We start from the raw sequence: 19,987 nt of genomic DNA, 5'->3' as shown, positions 1-19,987 counted from the left end.
GGGGGATTGCCTGGGGTGCGTTTGTATAGATGAGGTTTGCCTTGTGTGCCTTTGTACAGATTGGGGTTTGCCCTGTGTGCATTTGTATAGTTTGGGGGATTGCCTTGGGTGCGAATGTATAGTTTGGGGGATTGCCTTGTGTGCGTTTGTATAGTTTGGGGGATTGCCTCGGGTGCGTTTGTATAGTTTGGGGTTTGTATAGTTTGGGGGATTGCCTTGGGTGCGTTTGTATAGTTTGGGGTTTGTATAGTTTGGGGGATTGCCTTGGGTGCGTTTGTATAGTTTGGGGGTGTGCCTTGTGTCCGTGTGAATGTTTTGCGGGTTTGGAAACCCTGCGTTTCTGCTGATTTCTGTACATTTTGTGGCTTTGCGATGTGTTGCAATGGGACGTTTTGGTTTGTGACTTGGCTGCCTGGGTGTATTTTGTACGTTTGCGTTGCGATGGGACGGGTTTTGTCTTTGCCTTGTGTGCCTGGGGAATGTTGTGTATGTTCGTGGAGGGTTGCATTGGCGTAGTTTTGTGTTCTTTCTGCGTACAGGTGTGGATTTTGTCTTCCTGACGGTTTGCGCGTGGGCCCGTTTTGTATTTACTTCATTCCATCGTATTTATTGAGCGCCTACTGTGTGCTGAACTAAGCGTTTACTTCGTAATGGTATTTGTTTTGTATTTGTTACATGTTTTGTTGTCCGTCTCCCCCTTCTAGACTGTGAGCCCGTTGTTGGGTGTCTATTTGTTGCCGACTTATACTTCCCAAGCGCTTAATACAGTGCTCTGCACTCAATAAGCGCTCAATAAATGCGATTGAATGAATAATGGTGTATTGCGCTTGTGTAGTTCGATTGGCTCTATACGTGTGTGTGTGTCACCTGTGGGGCAATACTGGACAATCTCCTGCTGGTTTTGTGTGTGTTTTGTATGTGGTGTAGTGTGTTTGCGCAATTTTGTGTGTTTAAGGCGCGATGCACTCGGGCGCCAGATTAAGATTCGTGCGAAAGCTAAACGTGGGGTGCTGTTGTTGTGGTGTGTGTCTGTGTGTGTGTGTATTTGCGCACTTTTGTGTGTTTTCTGCGCGATGCACTCTGGCGGGACGTATATCCTGTGCTTAGAACAGTGCTGCAGCGCTTAGAACAGTGTTTGGCCCCTAGTAAGCGCTTAACAAATGCCATCATTATTATTAATATTGGTGCGAAAGTTGTGTGGGGTGTCGTTGTCGGGTGTGTGTATGTGTTTTCCGCCTCCCTGGGGCCGTGTTTGGGGGGCGTCCATCCCGGGGGAAGATTGCGCCGGGCCCCTCCGCCTAATTTTTGCCGGCGCTTGAGGTCACCCGCCAGGAAATAATAATAATAATAATAATAATAATAATAATAATAATAATAGTTTTGTTAAGCGCTTACTATGTGCCAAGCACTGTTCTAAGCGCTATTTTATCCTCTACTCCTCCTCCCCGCCCCATCGCTCCTACTCCCTCCCTCTGCTCTTCCCCCTTCCCCTCCCCACAGAAATTGTGCATATTTGGACATATTTATTACTCTATTTATTTGATTAATGATATGTCTATATTCATTCGTTCAATCGTATTTATTGAGCGCTTACCCAACAACGGGCGCACAGTCTGTATCTATAATTATATTTATCTATTTTGATGCTATTGATGCCGGTCTACTCGTTTTGTTTTGTTATCTGGCTCCCGCTTCTAATAATAATCATGGTATTTTGTTAAGCGCTTAGCTATGTGTCAGGCAGTGTACTAAGCGCTGGGGTTGATAACAGCAAATCGGGTTGGACACAGTCCCTGTCCCATGTGGGGCTCACAGACTCAATCCCCATTTTACAGAGGAGGTAACTGAGGCCCGGAGAAGTGAAGTGACTTGCCCAAGGTCACACAGCAGACAAGAGAAGCAGCGTGGCTCAGTGGATAGGGCCCGGGCTTGGGAGTCAGAGGTCATGGGTTCTAATCCCAGCTCCACCACTTGTCAACTGTGTGACTTTGGGCAAGTCATTTCACTTCTCTGGGCCTCAGTTCCCTCATCTGGAAGATGGGGATGAAGACTGTGTGCCCCCCCCCCCCCCCACGTGAGACAACCTGATCACCTTGTATCCCCTCCAGCTCTTAGAACAGTGCTTCTCACATAGTAAGCGCTTAACAAATGCCATCATTATTATTATTAAACAGCTGAGCCAGAATTAGAACCCATGACCTTCTGGCTCCCGGGCCCGTGCTCTATATGAGCCCGTTGTTGGGCAGGGATTGTCTATCTGTTGCTGAATTGTACTTTCCACACGCTTAGTCCAGTGCTCTGCACACAGTAAGCACTCAATAAACACGATGGAATGAATGAATGAATAATAATAATAATGGCATTTATTAAGCGCTTACTATGTGCAAAGCACTGTTCTAAGCGCTGGGCAGGTTACAAGGTGATCAGGTTGTCTCACTGGGGGCTCACACCTTAATCCCCATTTTACAGATGAGGTAGCTGAGGCACAGAAAAGTTAAGTGACTTGCCCAAGCTCACACAGCTGACAATTGACAGAGCCGGGATTTGAACCCATGATCTGACTTCAAAGCCCGGGCTCCTTCCACTGGGCCACGCTGTGGGACCTTGGGCACATCACTTCTCTGGGCCTCAGCTACCTCATCTGTAAAAGGGGGATTAAGACTGTGAGCCCCACGTGGGACAGGGACTATGGTCCAACCTGGTTAGCTTCTAGACTGTGAGCCCACTGTTGGGTAGGGACTGTCTCTCTATGTTGCCAGCTTGTACTTCCCAAGCGCTTAGTACAGTGCTCTGCACACAGTAAGCGCTCAATAAATACGATCGATTGATTGATTGGTTAGAGAAGCAGCGTGGCTCAGTGGAAAAGAGCCCGGGCTTTGGAGTCAGAGGTCATGGGTTCAAACCCCCGCTCCGCCAATTGTCAGCTGTGTGACTTTGGGCAAGTCACTTCTTGTGCCTCAGTTACCTCATCTGTAAAATGGGGACTAAGACTGTGAGCCCCCCGTGGGACAACCTGATCACCTTGTAACCTCCCCAGCGCTTAGAACGGTGCTTTGCACATAGTAAGCGCTTAATAAATGCCATTATTATTATTAGAGCCTCGCTGCTTCTGAATGAGTGAATGAATTCTGAATGAATGAATGAATGGAAGGAAATCCTCTCAAGGGCTTCGTCTCTATCCGTTGCCGACTTGTACTTCCCAAGCGCTTAGGCCAGTGCTCTGCGCATAGTAAGCACTCAATAAATACGGTTGAATGAATGGATTTGTTGTGTCCGCAGGTGTCCTCCGCCATGGCCCTGTCTCTGCCCGGACCGCCCGCACCCCTGGGTCCGCCCGCCCGGAGCCCCCAGCCCAGCCCCCCGCGCCTGGCCACCTTCTACCCACCACTGCTGACCAGTGGCCCCTTCCTGGATGGCCTGCCTGGAGGAGGAGGCGGTGGCGGCGGTGGGCCTGGACCCAACCCGGGCCCCTTTGCCCCCTCGCCACCCCTGGTGGCCTTCGGCTTCCGGGGCCTGCTGGCCGGATACCCACCGTGGCCCCCCGCCACCGGGCAGCCCCCCACCACCGGGCAGCCCCCCGCCACCGGGCCTCCCCCAAGCCGCTTCCAGTTCACCGAGGAGGAGCTTCACGCCGTCCTCTACGGCGCGGGGGTCGCCCTCTGCCCGCAGACCCTCGCCCCCGGTAAGCCCCACTAGCACCATGGTATTAATAATAATAATAATAATAATGGCATTTATTAAGCGCTTACTATGTGCAAAGCACTGTTCTAAGCTCTGGAAATGTTACAAGGTGATCAGGTTGTCCCACGTGGGGCTCACAGTCTTAATCCCCATTTTACAGATGAGGGAACTGAGGCCCAGAGAAGTTAAGCAACTTGCCCAAAGTCACACAGCTGACAACTGGCGGAGCCGGGATTTGAACCCATGACCTCTGACTCCAAAGCCCGTGCTCTTTCCACTGCACCACGCTGCTTCCCCATAGTATTCCTTACGCACCTACTATGTGCCAAGCACTGGGGGAAATACAATAATAATAATGTTGGTATTTGTTAAACACTTACTATGTGCCGAGCACTATACAAGGTCGGCAGGTAGGTTGTCCCACATGGGGCTCACGGTCTTAATCCCCATTTTACAGATGAGGTAACTGAGGCACAGAGAAGCTAAGTGACTCGCCCAAAGTCACACAGCTGACAAGTGGTGGAGCTGGGATTAGAACCCATAACCTCTGGCTCTCAAGCCCGGGCTCTTTCCACTAGGCCATGCTGCTGGATCATCAGGTTGTCCCACATGGGGCTCACAGTCTTCATCCCCATTTGCCAGATGATAATAATTATTATTATGGTATTTATTAAGTGTTTACTATGTGCCAAGCACAGTTCTAAGCACTGGGGAAAATATAATAATAATAATAATAATGTTGGTATTTGTTAAGCGCTTTCTATGTGCCAAGCACAGTTCTAAGCACTAGGGGAAATACAAGATCATCAGGCTGTCCCACATGGGCTCACAGTCTTCCTCCCCATTTGCCAGATGATAATGATTATTATTATGGTATTTATTAAGCGCTTACTATGTGCCAAGCACTGTTCTAAGCGCTGGAGGAAATACGAGATCATCAGGCTGTCCCACATGGGGCTCACAGTCTTCATCCTCATTTGCCAGATGATAATAATAATATGGTATTTGTTAGGCGCTTACTATGTGCCAAATGCGGTCCTAAACACTGGGGGAAATACAAGATCATCAGGCTACCCTTCGCGGGGCTCACAGTCTTCATTCATTCAATTGTATTTATTGAGCACTTACTGTGTGCAGAGCACTGTACTAAGCGCTTGGGAAGTACAAGTTGGCAACATATGGAGACGGTTCCCACACATCCCCATTTCAGTTGAGGGAACCGAGACCCAGAGAAGTGAAGTGACTTGCCCAGGGTCCCACAGCGGACAAGTGACAGGCAGGATTAGAACCCACATCCTCTGACTCCCAAACCCGGGGCTCTTAATAATAATAATAATGATGGTATTTCACGTGTCTGCTATGTGACCTTGGGCAAGTCACTTAACTTCTCTAAGCCTCAGTTACCTCATCTGTAAAATGAGGATTAAAACTGTGAGCCCCACGTGGGACAACTTGATCCCATTGTATCCCCCCAGCACTTAGAACAGTGCTTTGCACATAGTAAGCGCTTAACAAATGCCATTATTATTATTATTATCATGTGTAAAGCACTGTTCTAAGCGCTGGGGAGGTTACAAGGTGATCAGGCTGTCCCACGGGGGGGGGGGTCCCAGTCTTCATCACCAGTTGACAGATGAGGGAACTGGGGCCCAGAGAGGTGAAGTGACTTGTCCAAAGTCACACAGCTGACAGTTGGCAGGGGTGGGATTTGAACGCGTGACCTCTGACTCCAAAGCCTGGGCCCGTTCCATTGAGCCCACACTGTTCTCATGGGGGGATGCACCAGGGATGATACGGGGTGGGGGGACACCGCAGACCACGGTTGGGGGGAGGAGGGGAGCCCCCCCACCCAGGGGAGCCCCACTTTGGGAATGGTGGTCTGCGTCCCCTCCCCTGCAGGCGGGGGTCTCACCTAGCCGATTTTCAGGGTCGGAGCTGCTGGACAGAGACGCTCTGCAGCTACCAGAAGGTGGGTCTGGGCAGGGTGACCGGGGGGAACGGGGGTAAACACGGTTACTTCCTATTGGTGGTGGGATTTATTGAGCGCCTACCATGTGCCCAGCACTGCACTTAGCACCGGGGTGGACACGAGGCAGTCCGGGGTGCGGACGGCTCGACGCTTGCTAGCCCGGCCCTGTCCTCCCGACCCCCCAACCTCCTCCTCCCCAGGTCTGTGCGTCCTGCAGACGGCGGCGGCGGCGGCCGGAGAGACCCCCCAGTGCGGCGTTTTCTGCAGCAGCCCCATCCCCAAGGGGGTCCGCTTCGGCCCCTTCCAGGGAAAGGTCGTGCAAACCAGCGAGATCAAGGCCAACGGAGACAATTCCCTAATGTGGGAGGTAGGGACCCGGGGACCAGGGCTTTCTGGGGGGGCTGCGGGATGTGGGGTGTTGGGAGGGTGTGGGAGTGGGAGTGGGACGGGGGTCCTGGCTGGGAGTTGAAATGGAGCAGGGGGCATTTCCAGGTGTCCCGGGGCAGGGGATTCGGTGGTGGGAACCCTCCGGCCCAATCCGGGGCGGGGGGCGGAGGGAGTGGGGTCTGCCAAATCTGCTAACACCCCCTAAATCTACCCATGTCTGCTGCCCTGCCCCCCATTCTCCTCTCCCCACCCCACCGCTGTCCACCTGCTGTGCCTCCTTCCAACTGTCCCCCCACATCCCCGGCTCATCCCCGGCTCCTGCCCCCCACCCAACCTTGCCACAATCCTTCCATCCCTCCCCTTCTCCTTCCTCCCTCCCTCCCTCCATCTTCCTTCCCTCCTCTCCTTCCTTCCTAAATCCATCTTCCTTCCTCCCATCATTCCTCCCTCCCTCCATCTTCATTCCCTCCTTCCTTCCTTCTGTCCAACCCTCCTCCCTTCATTCCTCCCTCCATCTTCCTTCCTTCCTTCCTCCTTCCTGTCCAACCCTCTTTCCTTCATCCCTCCCTCACTCCATCTTCCTTCCTTCCTTCCCTCCTTCCTCCTTCCTCTATACAACCCTCCTTCCTTCATCCCTCCCTGTATCCCTCTCCCTCCTCCCTCCCTCCTTCCTTCCATTATCCCTTCCTTCCTTCCCTCCTCCCTCCATCCCCCTCTCCTCCCTCCCTCCTTCCTTTATCCCTCCCTTCCTTCCTTCCCTCCTCCCTCCATCCCCCTCTCCTCCCTCCCCCTCTCCTCCCTCCCTCCTTCCTTTATCCCTCCCTTCCTTACTTCCCTCTTCCCTCCATCCCCCTCCTTCCTCCTTCCCCCCTTTATCCCTTCCTTCCTTCCTTCCTTCCCTTCTCCCTCCATCCCCCTCTCCTCCCTCCCACCTTCCTTTATCCCTTCCTTCCTTCCCTCCTCCCTCCATCCTCTTCCTTTATCCCTTCCCTCCTCCCTCCATCCCGCTCTCCTCCCTCCTTCCTTCCTTCATCCCTTCCTTCCTTCCTTCCCTCCCTCCCCAATTCCCACCCCTGTCCTTCGGGCCCGGCCCATCGGGGCCCTGTCCCGCAGATCTTCGAGGGCGGCCAGCTGAGCCATTTCATCGACGGTCAGGGCGTCGCGGGGAACTGGATGGCGGCGGTGCGGTGCGCGCGTTTCCCGGGCGAGCAGAACCTGGCCGCCGTGCAGCAGTGCGGCCAGATCTTCTACGAGAGCTGCCGGGACATCCCGCCCCGCAGCGAGCTGCTCGTCTGGTACGGGGACTGCTACCACCAGTTCCTCGGCATCCCCGTCTGTCTCAAGCTGGCCGACGACCCCAACGGCCCCGACGCCCCGCAGCCGACACCCGCTCCCGCCCTCGCGCCTGCACCCGCGCCGGCCGGTGAGTGCATCGGGGGGCTGGGGAGCCCTCGTTTGAGTGGACTTATTGAGCGCCTACTGTGTGCAGAGCGCCGGACTAAGTGCTTGGGAGGAGAGGAGGCCCCAGGGATGAGGAAAGGAGGACCAGAGGTCCGGAGGGCTGAGGAGTGGAGGCCCAGGGGAGGAGGACCGGAGGCCCAGAGGGCTGAGAAGTGGAGGCCCAGGGGAGGAGAACGGGAGGCCTGGGGGGCTGAGGAGCACTCAATCATCCATTCATTCATTCAGTCATATTTATTGAGCGCTTACTGTGTGCAGAGCACTGTACTAAGTGCTTGGGAAATATGAGTCGGCAACATATAGAGCCGGTCCCTACCCAACAACGGGCTCACAGTCTAGAGGGGGGAGACAGACAACAAAACAAAACATGTAGACAGGTGTCAAGTCATCAGAAAAAATAGAATTAAAGTTAAATGCACGTCATTAACAAAATAGAATAGTAAATATGTACAAGTAAAATAGAGTAATAAATCTGTACAAACATAGATACAGATGCTGCGGGGAGGGGAAGGAGGTAGGGCTGGGGGATGGGGAGGAGGAGAGGAAAAAGGGGGCTCAGTCTGGGAAGGCCTCCTGGAGGAGGTGAGCTCTCAGTAGGGCATGTTTTGTTTTGTTGTCTGTCTCCCCCTTCTAGACTGTGAGCCCGTTATTGGGTAGGGACCGGCTCTATATGTTGCCAACTTTTACTTCCCAAGCGCTTAGTACAGTGAAGAAGCTTGGAGAAGCAGCGTGGCTCAGTGGAAAGAGCCCAGGCTTTGGAGTCAGAGGTCAGGGGTTTAAATCCCAGCTCCGCCACTCGTCAGCTGTGTGACTTTGGGCAAGTCACTTAACTTCTCCGTGCCTCAGTTCCCTCATCTGTCAAATGGGGCTGAAGACTGGGAGCCCCACGGGGGACAACCTGATCACCTTGTATCCCTCCCCAGCGCTTAGAGCAGTGCTTTGCACATAGTAAGCACTTAACAAATACCATTATTATTATTATTACAGTGCTGTGGACACAGTAAGCATTCAATAAATACTATTGAATGAATGAAAGGAAGAGAGCTAGCTTGGCAGATAATAATAATAATAATAATAATAATAATAATATAATGATAATGGTATTTGTTAAGTGCTTACTATGTGCAAAGCACTGTTCTAAGCACTGGGGAGGTTGCAAAGTGATCAGGTTGTCCCATGGAGGGCTCACACGGATGTGAGGAGGTGGGCCCGGGGTCGGCGGCGTAGATGCCCCCTCAGTCCAGTGTTGAGAAGCGGTGTGGCTCAATGGAAAGAGCCCGGGCTTTGGAGTCAGAGGTCATGGGTTCAAATCCCGGCTCGACCAATATGTCAGCTGTGTGACTTTGGGCAAGCCACTTAATTTCTCTGGGCCTCTGTGACCTCATCTGCAAAATGGGGATGAGGACTGTGAGCCCCCCGTGGGTCAACCTGATCACCTTGTAATCTCCCCAGCGCTTAGAACAGTGCTTTGCACATAGTAAGCACTTAACAAATACCATTATTATTATTATTATTACACTGCTGTGGATACAGTAAGCATTCAATACGATTGAATGAATGAAAAGAAGAGAGCTAGCTTGGTGGATAATAATAATAATAATTGTTGTCCCACGGGGGGTGGGGGGGGGGCTCACAGTCTTCATCCCCATTTTACAGATGAGGTAACTGAGGCCCAGAGAAGTGAAGTGACTTGCCCAAAGTCACACAGCTGACAACTGGTGGAGCCGGGGTTTGAACTCATGACCTCTGACTCCAAAGCCCGGGCTCTTTCCACTGAGCCATGCTGCTTCTCTGAATATTTATATTCGATTCAATTGTATTTATTGAGCGCTTACTGGGTGCAGAGCACTGTACTAAGCGCTTGGGAAGTACAAGTTGGAGAAATATGATTGAATTTATTTATTTTACTTGTACATATTTATTCTACTTATTTTATTCTGTTAATATGTTTTGTTTTGTTCTCCATCTCCCCCTTCTAGACTGTGAGCCCACTGTTGGGTAGGGACCGTCTCTGTATGTTGCCAACTTATACTTCCCAAGCGCCACGCTGCTCCGAAATACTCCCGTAGTCTGCACAGAATGAGTTTTCAATGTATACTATATGTTGCCAACTTGTACTTCCCAAGCGCTTAGTATTTATTTATTATCGTATTTATTGTATAATCGTATTTATTGAGCGCTTACTGCGTGCAGAGCACTGTACTAAGCGCTTGGAAATTTTTTATTTTATCTCTTAGACTGTGAGCCCACTTTTGGGTAGGGACTGTCTCTACATGTTGCCATCTTGTACTTCCCAAGCGCTCAGTACAGTGCTCTGCGCACAGTAAGCGCTCAATAAATACGATTGATTGATTGATTGATAGTACAGTGCTCTGCACACAGTAAGTGCTCAATCATCAATCGTATTTCGTCATCAATCGTATTTATTGAGTGCTTCCTATGTGCAGAGCACTGTACTAAGCGCTTAGCACTGTACTAAGTGTACTAATAAATACTAATAAATAAAGTGTACTAATAAATACGATTGAATGAATGAATCATCATCATCATCAATCGTATTTATTGAGCGCTTACTATGTGCAGAGCACTGTACTAAGCTCTTGGCACTGTACTAAGTGTACTAATAAATACTAATAAATAAAGTGTACTAATAAATACGATTGAATGAATCATCATTATCATCGATCGTATTTATTGAGCGCTTACTATGTGCAGAGCACTGTACTAAGCGCTTAGCACTGTTCTAAGTGTACTAATAAATACTAATAAATAAAGTGTACTAATAAATACGATTGAATGAATCATCATTATCATCAATCGTATTTATTGAGCACTTACTATGTGCAGAGCACTGTACTAAGCGCTTAGCACTGTACTAAGTGTACTAATAAATAAAGTGTACTAATAAATACGATTGAATGAATCATTATCATCGATCGTATTTATTGAGCACTTACTATGTGCAGAGCACTGTACTAAGCACTTAGCACTGTACTAAGTGTACTAATAAATAAAGTGTACTAATAAATACGATTGAATGAATCATCATCATCATCGATCGTATTTATTGAGCGCTTACTATGTGCAGAGCACTGCACTAAGCGCTTAGCACTGTACTAAGTGTACTAATAAATACTAATAAATAAAGTGTACTGATAAATACGATTGAATGAATGAATGATCAGGTTGTCCCACGTGGGGCTCACAGGGATGTGAGGAGGTGGGCCGAGGGTCAATCAATCAATCAATCAATCAATCAATCAATCGTATTTATTGAGCACTTACTATGTGCAGAGCACTGTACTAAGCGCTTGGGAAGTACAAATTGGCATCACATAGAGACAGTCCCTACCCAACAGTGGGCTCACAGTCTAAAAGGGGTCGACGGTGTAGACGCCCCTTCAGCCCAGTGTGGCGCACACAGTAGGCGCCCAGTAAATAGGATTGGATGAATGAGGGGCGGAGGGGCTGACGTTGGCCCCTTCCTCCTCCTCGGGCCTGCAGAGGCGGGAGACGGCTACCGCTGCGAGCGGTGCGGGAAGGTGTTCGCTTACAGGTATTATCGAGACAAGCACCTCAAATACACGCGCTGCGTGGACCTCGGCGACCGCAAATTCCCGTGCCAGCTGTGCAGCCGCTCCTTCGAGAAGCGGGACCGGCTGCGCATCCACGTGCTGCACGTGCACGAGAAACACCGCCCGCACAAGGTGGGCCACCGATGGGCGGGGGCGGCCGATCGGCGGGGGAATGGGCGCGCGCAGACTCAGTAGTGCGGGGAGGGAGGGGGCCGCGCGCGTGCGCGGAGTAGGGATGACCCCAAGGCCACGGGGCGCATCGAGGGCTGAGGTGGCGGGGAGGAGGCAGGGCATCGCCCGCCTTCTTTCATTAATAATAATAATAGTAATGGCATTTATTAAGCGCTTACTATGTGCAAAGCACTGTTCTAAACGCTGGGGAGGTTACAAGGTGATCAGGTTGTGCCACGGGGGGCTCACAGTAGTCCCCATTTTACAGATGAGGGAACGGAGGCCCAGAGAATAGTAATAATGATGGCATTTATTAAGCGCTTACTATGTGCAAAGCACTGTTCTAAACGCTGGGGAGGTTACAAGGTGATCAGGTTGTGCCACGGGGGGCTCACATTAATCCCCATTTTACACATGAGGTAAGTGAGGCCCAGAGAATAGTAATAATAATAATGATGGCATTTATTAAGCACTTACTATGTGCAAAGCACTGTTCTAAATGCTAGGGAGGTTACAAGGTGATCAGTTTGTCCCACGTGGGGCTCACATTAATCCCCATTTTACAGATGAGGTAACTGAGGCCCAGAGAATAGTAATAATTATAATGATGGCATTTATTAAGCGCTTACTATGTGCAAAGAACTGTTCTAAATGCTAGGGAGGTTACAAGGTGATCAGTTTGTCCCACATGGGGCTCACATTAATCCCCATTTTACATACAAGGTAAATGAGGCCCAGAGAATAGTAACAATAATAATGATGGCATTTATTAAGCGCTTACTATGTGCAAAGTACTGTCCTAAATGCTGGGGAGGTTACAAGGTGATCATTCAATCATATTTATTGAGCGCTTACTGTGTGCAGAGCACTGTACTAAGCGCTTGAGAAGTCCAAGTTGGCAACATATAGAGACAGTCCCTACCCAACAGCGGGCTCACAGTCTAGAAGGGGGAAACAGACAACAAAGCAAAACATATTAACAAAATAAAATAAATGGAATAAATATGTACAAAGAAAATAAATAAATAGAGTAATAAATACGTACAAACATATATACATATATATAGGTTGTCCCATGGGGGGCTCACATTAATCCCCATTTTACAGATGAGGTAACTGAGGCCCAGAGAATAATAATAATAGTAATAATGGCATTTATTAAGCGCTTACTATGTGCAAAGCACGGTTCTAAGTGCTGGGGAGGTTGCAAGGTAATCAGGTTGTCCCACAGAGGGCTCACAATCTTAATCCCCATTTTACAGATGAGGTATTTGTTAAGTGTTTACTATGTGCGAAGCACTGTTCTAAGCGCTGGGGAGGTTACAAGGTGATCATGTTGTCCCACGGGGAGCTCATAGTCTTCATTCCCATTTTACAGATGAGGTCACTGAGGCACAGAGAAGTGAAGTGACTTGCCCAAAGTCACACAGTTGACAATTGGCAGAGCCGGGATTTGAACCCATGATCTCTGACCCCAAAGCCCGGGCTCTTTCCACTGAGCCACGCTGTTTCTCTATTATTATTACTACTACTAATAATACTGGTGATGGCATTTGTTAAGTGCTTACTATGTGCCAAGCACTGTTCTAATGAATGAATCATCATCACAGTAATTATAATGATGATGGCATTTGTTAAGCGCTTACTATGTGCCAAGCACTGTTCTATGCGCTGGGGAGGGATACAAGGTGATCAGGTTGTCCTACGGGGGGCTCACAGTCTTCACCCCCATTTTACAGATGAGGGAACTGAGGCCCAGAGAAGTGACTTGCCCAAAGTCACCCAGCTGACAAGTGGTGGAGCTGGGATTAGAACCCACAACTTCTGACTCCCAAGCCCGGGCTCTTACCACTAAGCCATGCTGCTTCTTCATTAATAATAATAACAGCATTTGTTAATAATAATGGTATTTGTTATTAAACACCTACTATGTGCAAAGCACTGTTTTAAGCACTGGGGAGGTTACAATAATAATAATAATAATAATGGCATTTATTAAGCGCTTACTATGTGCAAAGCACTCTTTTAAGCGCTGGGGAGGATACGAGGTGATCAGGTTGTCCTATGTGGTGCTCACAGTCTTCATCCCCATTTGACAGATGAGGGAACTGAGACCGCGAGCCCCACGTGGGCAGGGACCGTGGCCAACCCGATTTGCTTGGACCCACCCCGGCGCTTAGGACAGCGCCTGACACATAGTAATCAATCAATCAATCGTATTTATTGAGCGCTTACTCAAGTGCAGAGCACTGTACTAAGCGCTTGGGAAGTACAAGTTGGCAACATATAGAGACAGTTCCTACCCAACAGTGGGCTCACAGTCTAAAAGAAAATAATAACAGCATTTATTAGGTGCTTACTATGTGCAAAGCACCGTTCTAAGCGCTGGAGAGGTTACAAGGTGATCAGGTTGTCCCACAGGGGGCTCCCAGTCTTCATCCCCATCTGTCAGATGAGGGAACTGAGGCACAGAGAAGTGAAGTCACGCAGCCGACAATTGGGGGAGCCGGGATTTGAACCCATGACCTCTGACTCTAAAGCCCGTGCTCTTTCCACTCTCCCCCTTTTAGACCGTGAGCCCACTGTTGGGGAGGGACTGTCTCTATATGTTGCCAAGTTGTACTTCCCAAGCGCTTAGTCCAGTGCTCTGCACACAGGAAGCGCTCAATAAATACGATCGATGAGGAGGAGGAGGATCCATGCTGCTTCAGTAAGCGCTGAACAAGTACCAGAGTTGTTATTATTGTCTTCCCCATCCCACCCCGCGCCGGGCCCGGCCCTCTTCTAATTTGAGTTCCTCCCCACAGTGCTCCATCTGCGGGAAGAGTTTCTCCCAGTCCTCCAGCCTCAACAAACACATGCGAGTCCATTCCGGGGAGCGGCCATACAAGTGTGTTTATTGCAACAAGGTACTGTGCTGTCGAGGGGCCAACCGAGGCACGCGTCCCGACTAACCACCCCCGCCCCAGGCCAGGCCTCATCCCTGAGAACAACTTGGCCGGGGTAAAATTCCCCACACAGGATGGCGGTGCCAGTTGCCAAGTAATCATCAATCGTATTTATTGAGCGCTTACTATGTGCAGAGCACTGTACTAAGCGCTTGGGAAGCACAAATTGGCAGCATCTAGAGACAGTCCCTACCCAACAGTGGGCTCACGGTCTAAAAGGGGGAGACAGAGAACAAAACCAAACATACTGATCCCAAAATGCTCTTGTCTTTTGTGGCTTGGGGAGGTAATTTAATGGTATTTTTATCGGTATCGGTAGTAGAGAAGCCGAGTGGCTCGGTGGAAAGAGCCCAGGCTTGGGATTCAGAGGTCGTGGGTTCTAATCCCAGCTCCGCCACTTGTCAGTTGTCCGACTTCACTTCCCCCTCTCCATCCCCCCCATCTTGCCTCCTTCCCTTCCCCACAGCACCTGTATATACGTTTGTACATATTTATTACTCTATTTATTTATTTATTTTACTTGTACATATCTATTCTATTTATTTTATTCTGTTAGTATGTTTGGTTTTGTTCTCCGTCTCCCCCTTTTAGACTGTGAGCCCGCTGTTGGGTAGGGACTGTCTCTAGATGTTGCCAACTTGGACTTCCCAAGCGCTTAGTACAGTGCTCTGCACACAGTAAGCGCTCAATAAATACGATTGATTGATTCTCTGTGCCTCAGTGACCTCATCTGGAAAGTGGGGATGAAGACTGTGAGCCGCACGTGGGACAATCTGATCAGCTTGTATTTATCCCAGTGCTTAGAACAGTGCTCGGCACGTAGTAAGCATTTAACAAATACCATTAGTATTATTATTAGTATTTGTTAAGCGCTTACTACGTGCCAAGCACTGTCCTAAGCACTGGGGTAAGTAGAAAGGCCTCAGCCCCAGCCCCATTCCCAGGCTCAGCCTCAGCCTCCTCCTTTCAGCGTGGCTCAGTGGAAGGAGCCCGGGCTTTGGAGTCAGAGGTCATGGGTTCGAATCCCGCCTCCGCCACATGTCTGCTGTGTGACCTTGGGCAAGTCACTTCACTTCTGAGCCTCAGTGACCTCATCTGTAAAGTGGGGATTAAGACTGTGAGCCCCATGGGGGACAACCTGATAATAATAATAATAATAATAATAATAATAATAATAATAATAATAATAATAATAATGTTGGCATTTGTTAAGCACTTACTATGTGCAAAGCACTGTTCTAAGTGCTGGGGGAGCTACAAAGTGATCAGGTTGTCCCACATTGGATCACCTTAGCGCTTAGTACAGTGCTCTGCACACAGTAAGCGCTCAATAAATACGATTGAATGAATGAACCTTGTATCCCCCCAGCGCTTAGAACAATGCTTTACACTTAGTAAGTGCTTAACAAATGCCATTGTTATTATTATTCAGTCATTCCATCACACTTATTGTGTGCTTACTATGTGCAGAGCACTGTACTAAGTGCTTGGGACAGTACAACATAACAATAAAGGCACATCATCATCATCAATCGTATTTATTGAGCGCTTACTGTGTGCAGAGCACTGTACTAAGCGCTTGGGAAGTACAAATTGGCAACATATAGAGACAGTCCCTGCCCACAGTGAGCTGACAGTCTAGAGGGGGAGTCAGACATTAATAGAAATAATTACAGGTCTGGACATAAGTGGTGTGGGGCTGGGAGGGGGGAAGAGCAAACAGAGCAAGTCGGGGCGACGCAGAAGGGAGACGAGGAAAATTGGGGCTTAATGATGATGGAATGTGTCTCTTGTCATATTGTACTCTCCCAAGTGCTTAGTACAGTGCTTTGCACACATCGCTCAACAATATCAGAAGCAGCGTGGCTCAGTGGAAAGAGCCCGGGCTTGGGAGTCAGAGGGTGTGGGTTCTAATCTCGGCTCCGCCACTTGTCTGCTGTGTGACCTGGGGCAAGCCACTTAGCTTTTCTGTGCCTCAGTTCCCTCATCTGTAAAATGCGGATTAAGACTGTGAGCCCCACGTGGGACAACCTGATTGCTTTGTAACCTCCCCAGCGCTTAGAACAGTGCTTTGCACATAGTAAGCACTTAATAAATGCCATAATTATTATCCCATCCCATTGAGAAGCAGCGTGGCTCAGTGGAAAGAGCACGGGCTTGGGAGTCAGAGGTCATGGGTTCAAATTCCCACTCCCCCAATTGCGAGCTGTGTGACTTTGGGCGAGTCACTTCACTTCTCTGGGCCTCAGTTCCCTCATCTGTAAAATGGGGATTAAAACTGTGAGCCCCACGTGGGACAACTTGATCACCTTGTAACCCCCACAGGGCTCAGAACAGTGCTCTGCACGTAGTAAGCGCTTAACAAATGCCATCATTGTTAGTAAGCACTCGGGAGAGGACAAGCCAGCAACAAACAGTCGCATTCCCCTCCCACAACGGGCTCACGCTAATCTTGCCCTAACGCCGATTGCCGTGATGATGATACAGATCGATCGATTAACGGGAGGTGTTCACCAAGTGATTACCATGTGCAGGGCACGGTGCAGAGCGTGTGGGAGACCCCGTTCACTACCTTTGAGGAGCTTCTGGTCCAGAGGGGATGGCTCTTTTTTCTCAGAGGAGCGAGGCTGGTGTCCCCTGAGACCAGTGGCCCAAACCGGGAAGAGGAGGGCAGCGGGGGGCTTGGGCGGGCCCTGGGCCCTGGCAAGCAGAGAAACTACTTTTCCGTCCGAGCCCCCTTCATTTCCTCCTCACCTTTGCAACAGCGGGGGGATGCGGCAGCCCATTGGTAGCTGATTATGGGCTCTGGGTACCAGCAGGGCTCGCGGTGTCCTGCCGGGATCAGCTCCGCTTTATTTAGCCGACCGCCCCCTTCCCCCTCCCCAGCACTCAGCAAAGTGCTTGGCATATAGAAAGTGCCCAGTAAGTACCAGGGACTGATTGGCACAGTGTGTCCCCCGCCCACTCCTTTGCCCCAATGGAGGCGGTTGCTGAGGGGGCGACAGTCTATCGCGGGCAGAGATCGTGGGGGACCCAGCAGGCAGAGAGGAGTAAGGGAAGGAGGGTGAGGGGGATTCAGGTGAGAATTTTTAGCATTTTTGGTGTGCATGTGTGTGTGTTGGGCGAGGGACGAGGTGCATTAATTAACTCAGCTCTGAGACCTGCGTCTTCGCAGTGACTGGGCTTCCAACGAGGCCTTGCTCTTCCTCAGGCCCTGAACCCCACCCTGGCTGGGTGGCATCTGTCTATCATGCGTGGCTGTTCTGAGCAGCACTGCCCTCTTTCCAGGAGTAATTACGATGCCTATTAAGCATAGCATGTGCCGAGCGCTTGGTTGGGTACAGGAGAATCAGATCGGATACGGTTCCCACTACCTTGTGGAAAACATTCATTCATTCATTCATTCAGTCGTATTTATTGAGCGCTTACTGTGTGCAGAGCTCTTGGGAAGTACAAATCGTCAACATATAGAGACGGTCCCTACCCAACAACGGGCTCACAGTCTAGAAGGGGGAGACAGACAACAAAACAAAACATGTAGACAGGTGTCAAAATCATCAGAACAAATAGAATTAAAGCTATACGCACATCATTAACCAAATAGAATAGTAAATATGTACAATTAAAATAAATAGAGTAATTAATCTGTACAAATATATATACAGGTGCTGTAGGGAGGGGAAGGAGATAGGGTGGGGGGGAGGAGAGGAAAAAGGGGGCTCAGTGTGGGAAGGCCTCCTGGAGGAGGTGAGCTCTGAATAGGGCTTTGAAGGGAGGAAGAGAGCTAGCTTGGCGGATGTGCGGAGGGAGGGCATTCTGGGCCAAGGGGAGGACGTGGGCCAGGGGTCGACGGTGGGACAGGCGAGAACGAGGTGCAGTGAGGAGGTGAGCGTCGGCAGAGGAGTGGAGGGTGGGGGATTCATTCATTCATTCATTCGATTGTATTTATTGAGCGCTTATTGTGCAGAGCACTGTACTAAGCACTTGGGAATGGGCTGGAGAAGGAGAGAAGGGAGGTGAGGTAGGAGGGGACGAGGTGATGGACAGCCTTGAAGCCGAGACTGAGGAGTTGCTGCTTGATGCGTAGGTTGACAGGCAGCCACTGGAGATTTTTGAGGAGGGGAGTAACATGCCCAGAGCATTTCTGCACAAAGATAATCCGGGCAGCAGAGAGGAAGGGGTGGTGGTCCTGGGTGGGAGCGGCAGGGGGAGTGGGCCCAGAGCACAGGCTGATGCCCAGCTCCTGGCTTTCTTCCCTTGCATCTCGGGCCCGGGGGGATCTCAGGTCGGGGTCCAGTGTCGGGGGTCGGGCTCTCTCTGTCTCTGCCTCTCGTTGAGCCAGGGATGGAGGCCAGGCCCTGACTGTGGCCGTCTCTCTCCCCCGCCCGGTCCCCAGGCATTCACGGCCTCCAGCATCCTCCGCACGCACATCCGGCAGCACTCCGGGGAGAAGCCCTTCAAGTGCAAGCACTGCGGAAAAGCGTTCGCCTCGCACGCCGCCCACGACAGCCATGTCCGCCGTACCCACAGCCAGGACCACCAGGCCCACGACGGCTCCGGCGGTGGGAAAGCCTGCCCCGACGCCGAGCAGTACCACTTCCACATGAAGTTCCACGGCGCTCTGTAGTGGACGGCCCACGGGGGCGGGGAGGGGAGAGTCCTCGGAGGGGGGCCACGGCGGACCCTCCCTGCCTCACGCTCTGGTCGCCGTCACACCGATGCCCTATTTATTCTCAGGACTGGGAGCCTCCCTTGAGGGCAGGTGGTCATAGGAAAAATATGCCCCCCTCTCACACACAGCCAGGACGGGGCTTGGACCGGGGGTCGGGGGGTTGGGGGGGAAGTAATGCCCACCCACTCGAGCTGACCTGGAGGTTGGGATCGGGGAAACTCATCTATCTGTGGACTCTGTCCTCACTGAGCGCAGAGCACCATACCAAGCGCTTGGGACGGTAACAGAAACTTACCATCTACTGTCAGTCAGCCCCCTGGCATTTCTTGATGACTCTCCAGTCTTGGGGAGGAGCCAGTTACAGGCCAAGGCCTCGGGGAGTTTGCATTTTCTTTGATCTGCTTCCCAAAAAAAGGTCCATTTAGGGCAAAAAAAAGTGGTCTCCAGTTAGGGGACGGGAGGGCTGGGCGGAGGGGGCCTGACCCGGACGGTCAGCTTGCCCGGCCCGCCCCTCCGGGTCTGGAACGAGAGAGCTCGCGCATCCCCCCGGGAGCCGGCGGACGGGGGAGCAGATGCGGTTTTTCCCAGTGAAGATTCTCCCCGAGAGCTGAACCCCCTGAGAAATCGCCGTACAGATGGACACGCGAATGAGGGCCCCTCTGGGATGTTTTGGCCTCCCCCTCTGGTCCTCTGACAGCCCCCTCCCCCCCGGCCACCGTCCTCTGACCCATCCCCCTCCTCTGTATTTTGCTCCGACAAGGACGCGGCTCGTTGTTTCCTGACAGACACAACCTCCATTGGCCACTCACATCTCGGCCTCCGGGGTAATCATTGGGAAGGCCTTATTTCGTGCTAAGCACTGCACTAAGGGCTGGGGTATATAGAAGATAATCAGGCTGGTCACCATCCCTGTTCCCACGTGGGGTCCCCATCCAAAGCAGGAGGGCGGCCAGCCATTGATGGATGAGACGACCGAAGCCCAGAGATGCGCAGTGACTGGCCCAAGGTCCCACAACAGCCCAGCGGCAGAGCCAGGATGAGAACCCAGGTCCTCTGATCTGTGCCCCGGAGGGTGGGGTCTTGAGCAGGTGCACCTTTGGCCCGAGCAATAGCTTCTTGCTTTCCT

The 19,987-nt window shown here is 51.0% G+C and overlaps 1 protein-coding gene across 1 annotated transcript; it reads left to right on the top strand.

Moving 5' to 3' along the window:
- The first annotated feature begins 3,291 nt into the window (after nt 1-3,291).
- On the top strand, nt 3,292-18,816 carry PRDM14 (PR/SET domain 14). The gene is made up of 7 exons (XM_038766531.1): nt 3,292-3,682; nt 5,609-5,650; nt 5,851-6,017; nt 7,151-7,460; nt 11,000-11,202; nt 14,049-14,150; nt 18,586-18,816. Exons 1-7 carry the CDS (start codon nt 3,292-3,294, stop codon nt 18,814-18,816), a joined length of 1,446 nt encoding a protein of 481 aa, XP_038622459.1.
- Nucleotides 18,817-19,987: the final 1,171 nt, after the last annotated feature.

The sequence above is a fragment of the Tachyglossus aculeatus genome, chromosome 25 (genome assembly GCF_015852505.1).
Source record: "Tachyglossus aculeatus isolate mTacAcu1 chromosome 25, mTacAcu1.pri, whole genome shotgun sequence".
NCBI classification, from domain to species: domain Eukaryota; kingdom Metazoa; phylum Chordata; class Mammalia; order Monotremata; family Tachyglossidae; genus Tachyglossus; species Tachyglossus aculeatus.
The sequence above is the reverse complement of the archived record's forward strand: the minus strand, read 5'-3'. Positions and strand labels throughout refer to the sequence as shown.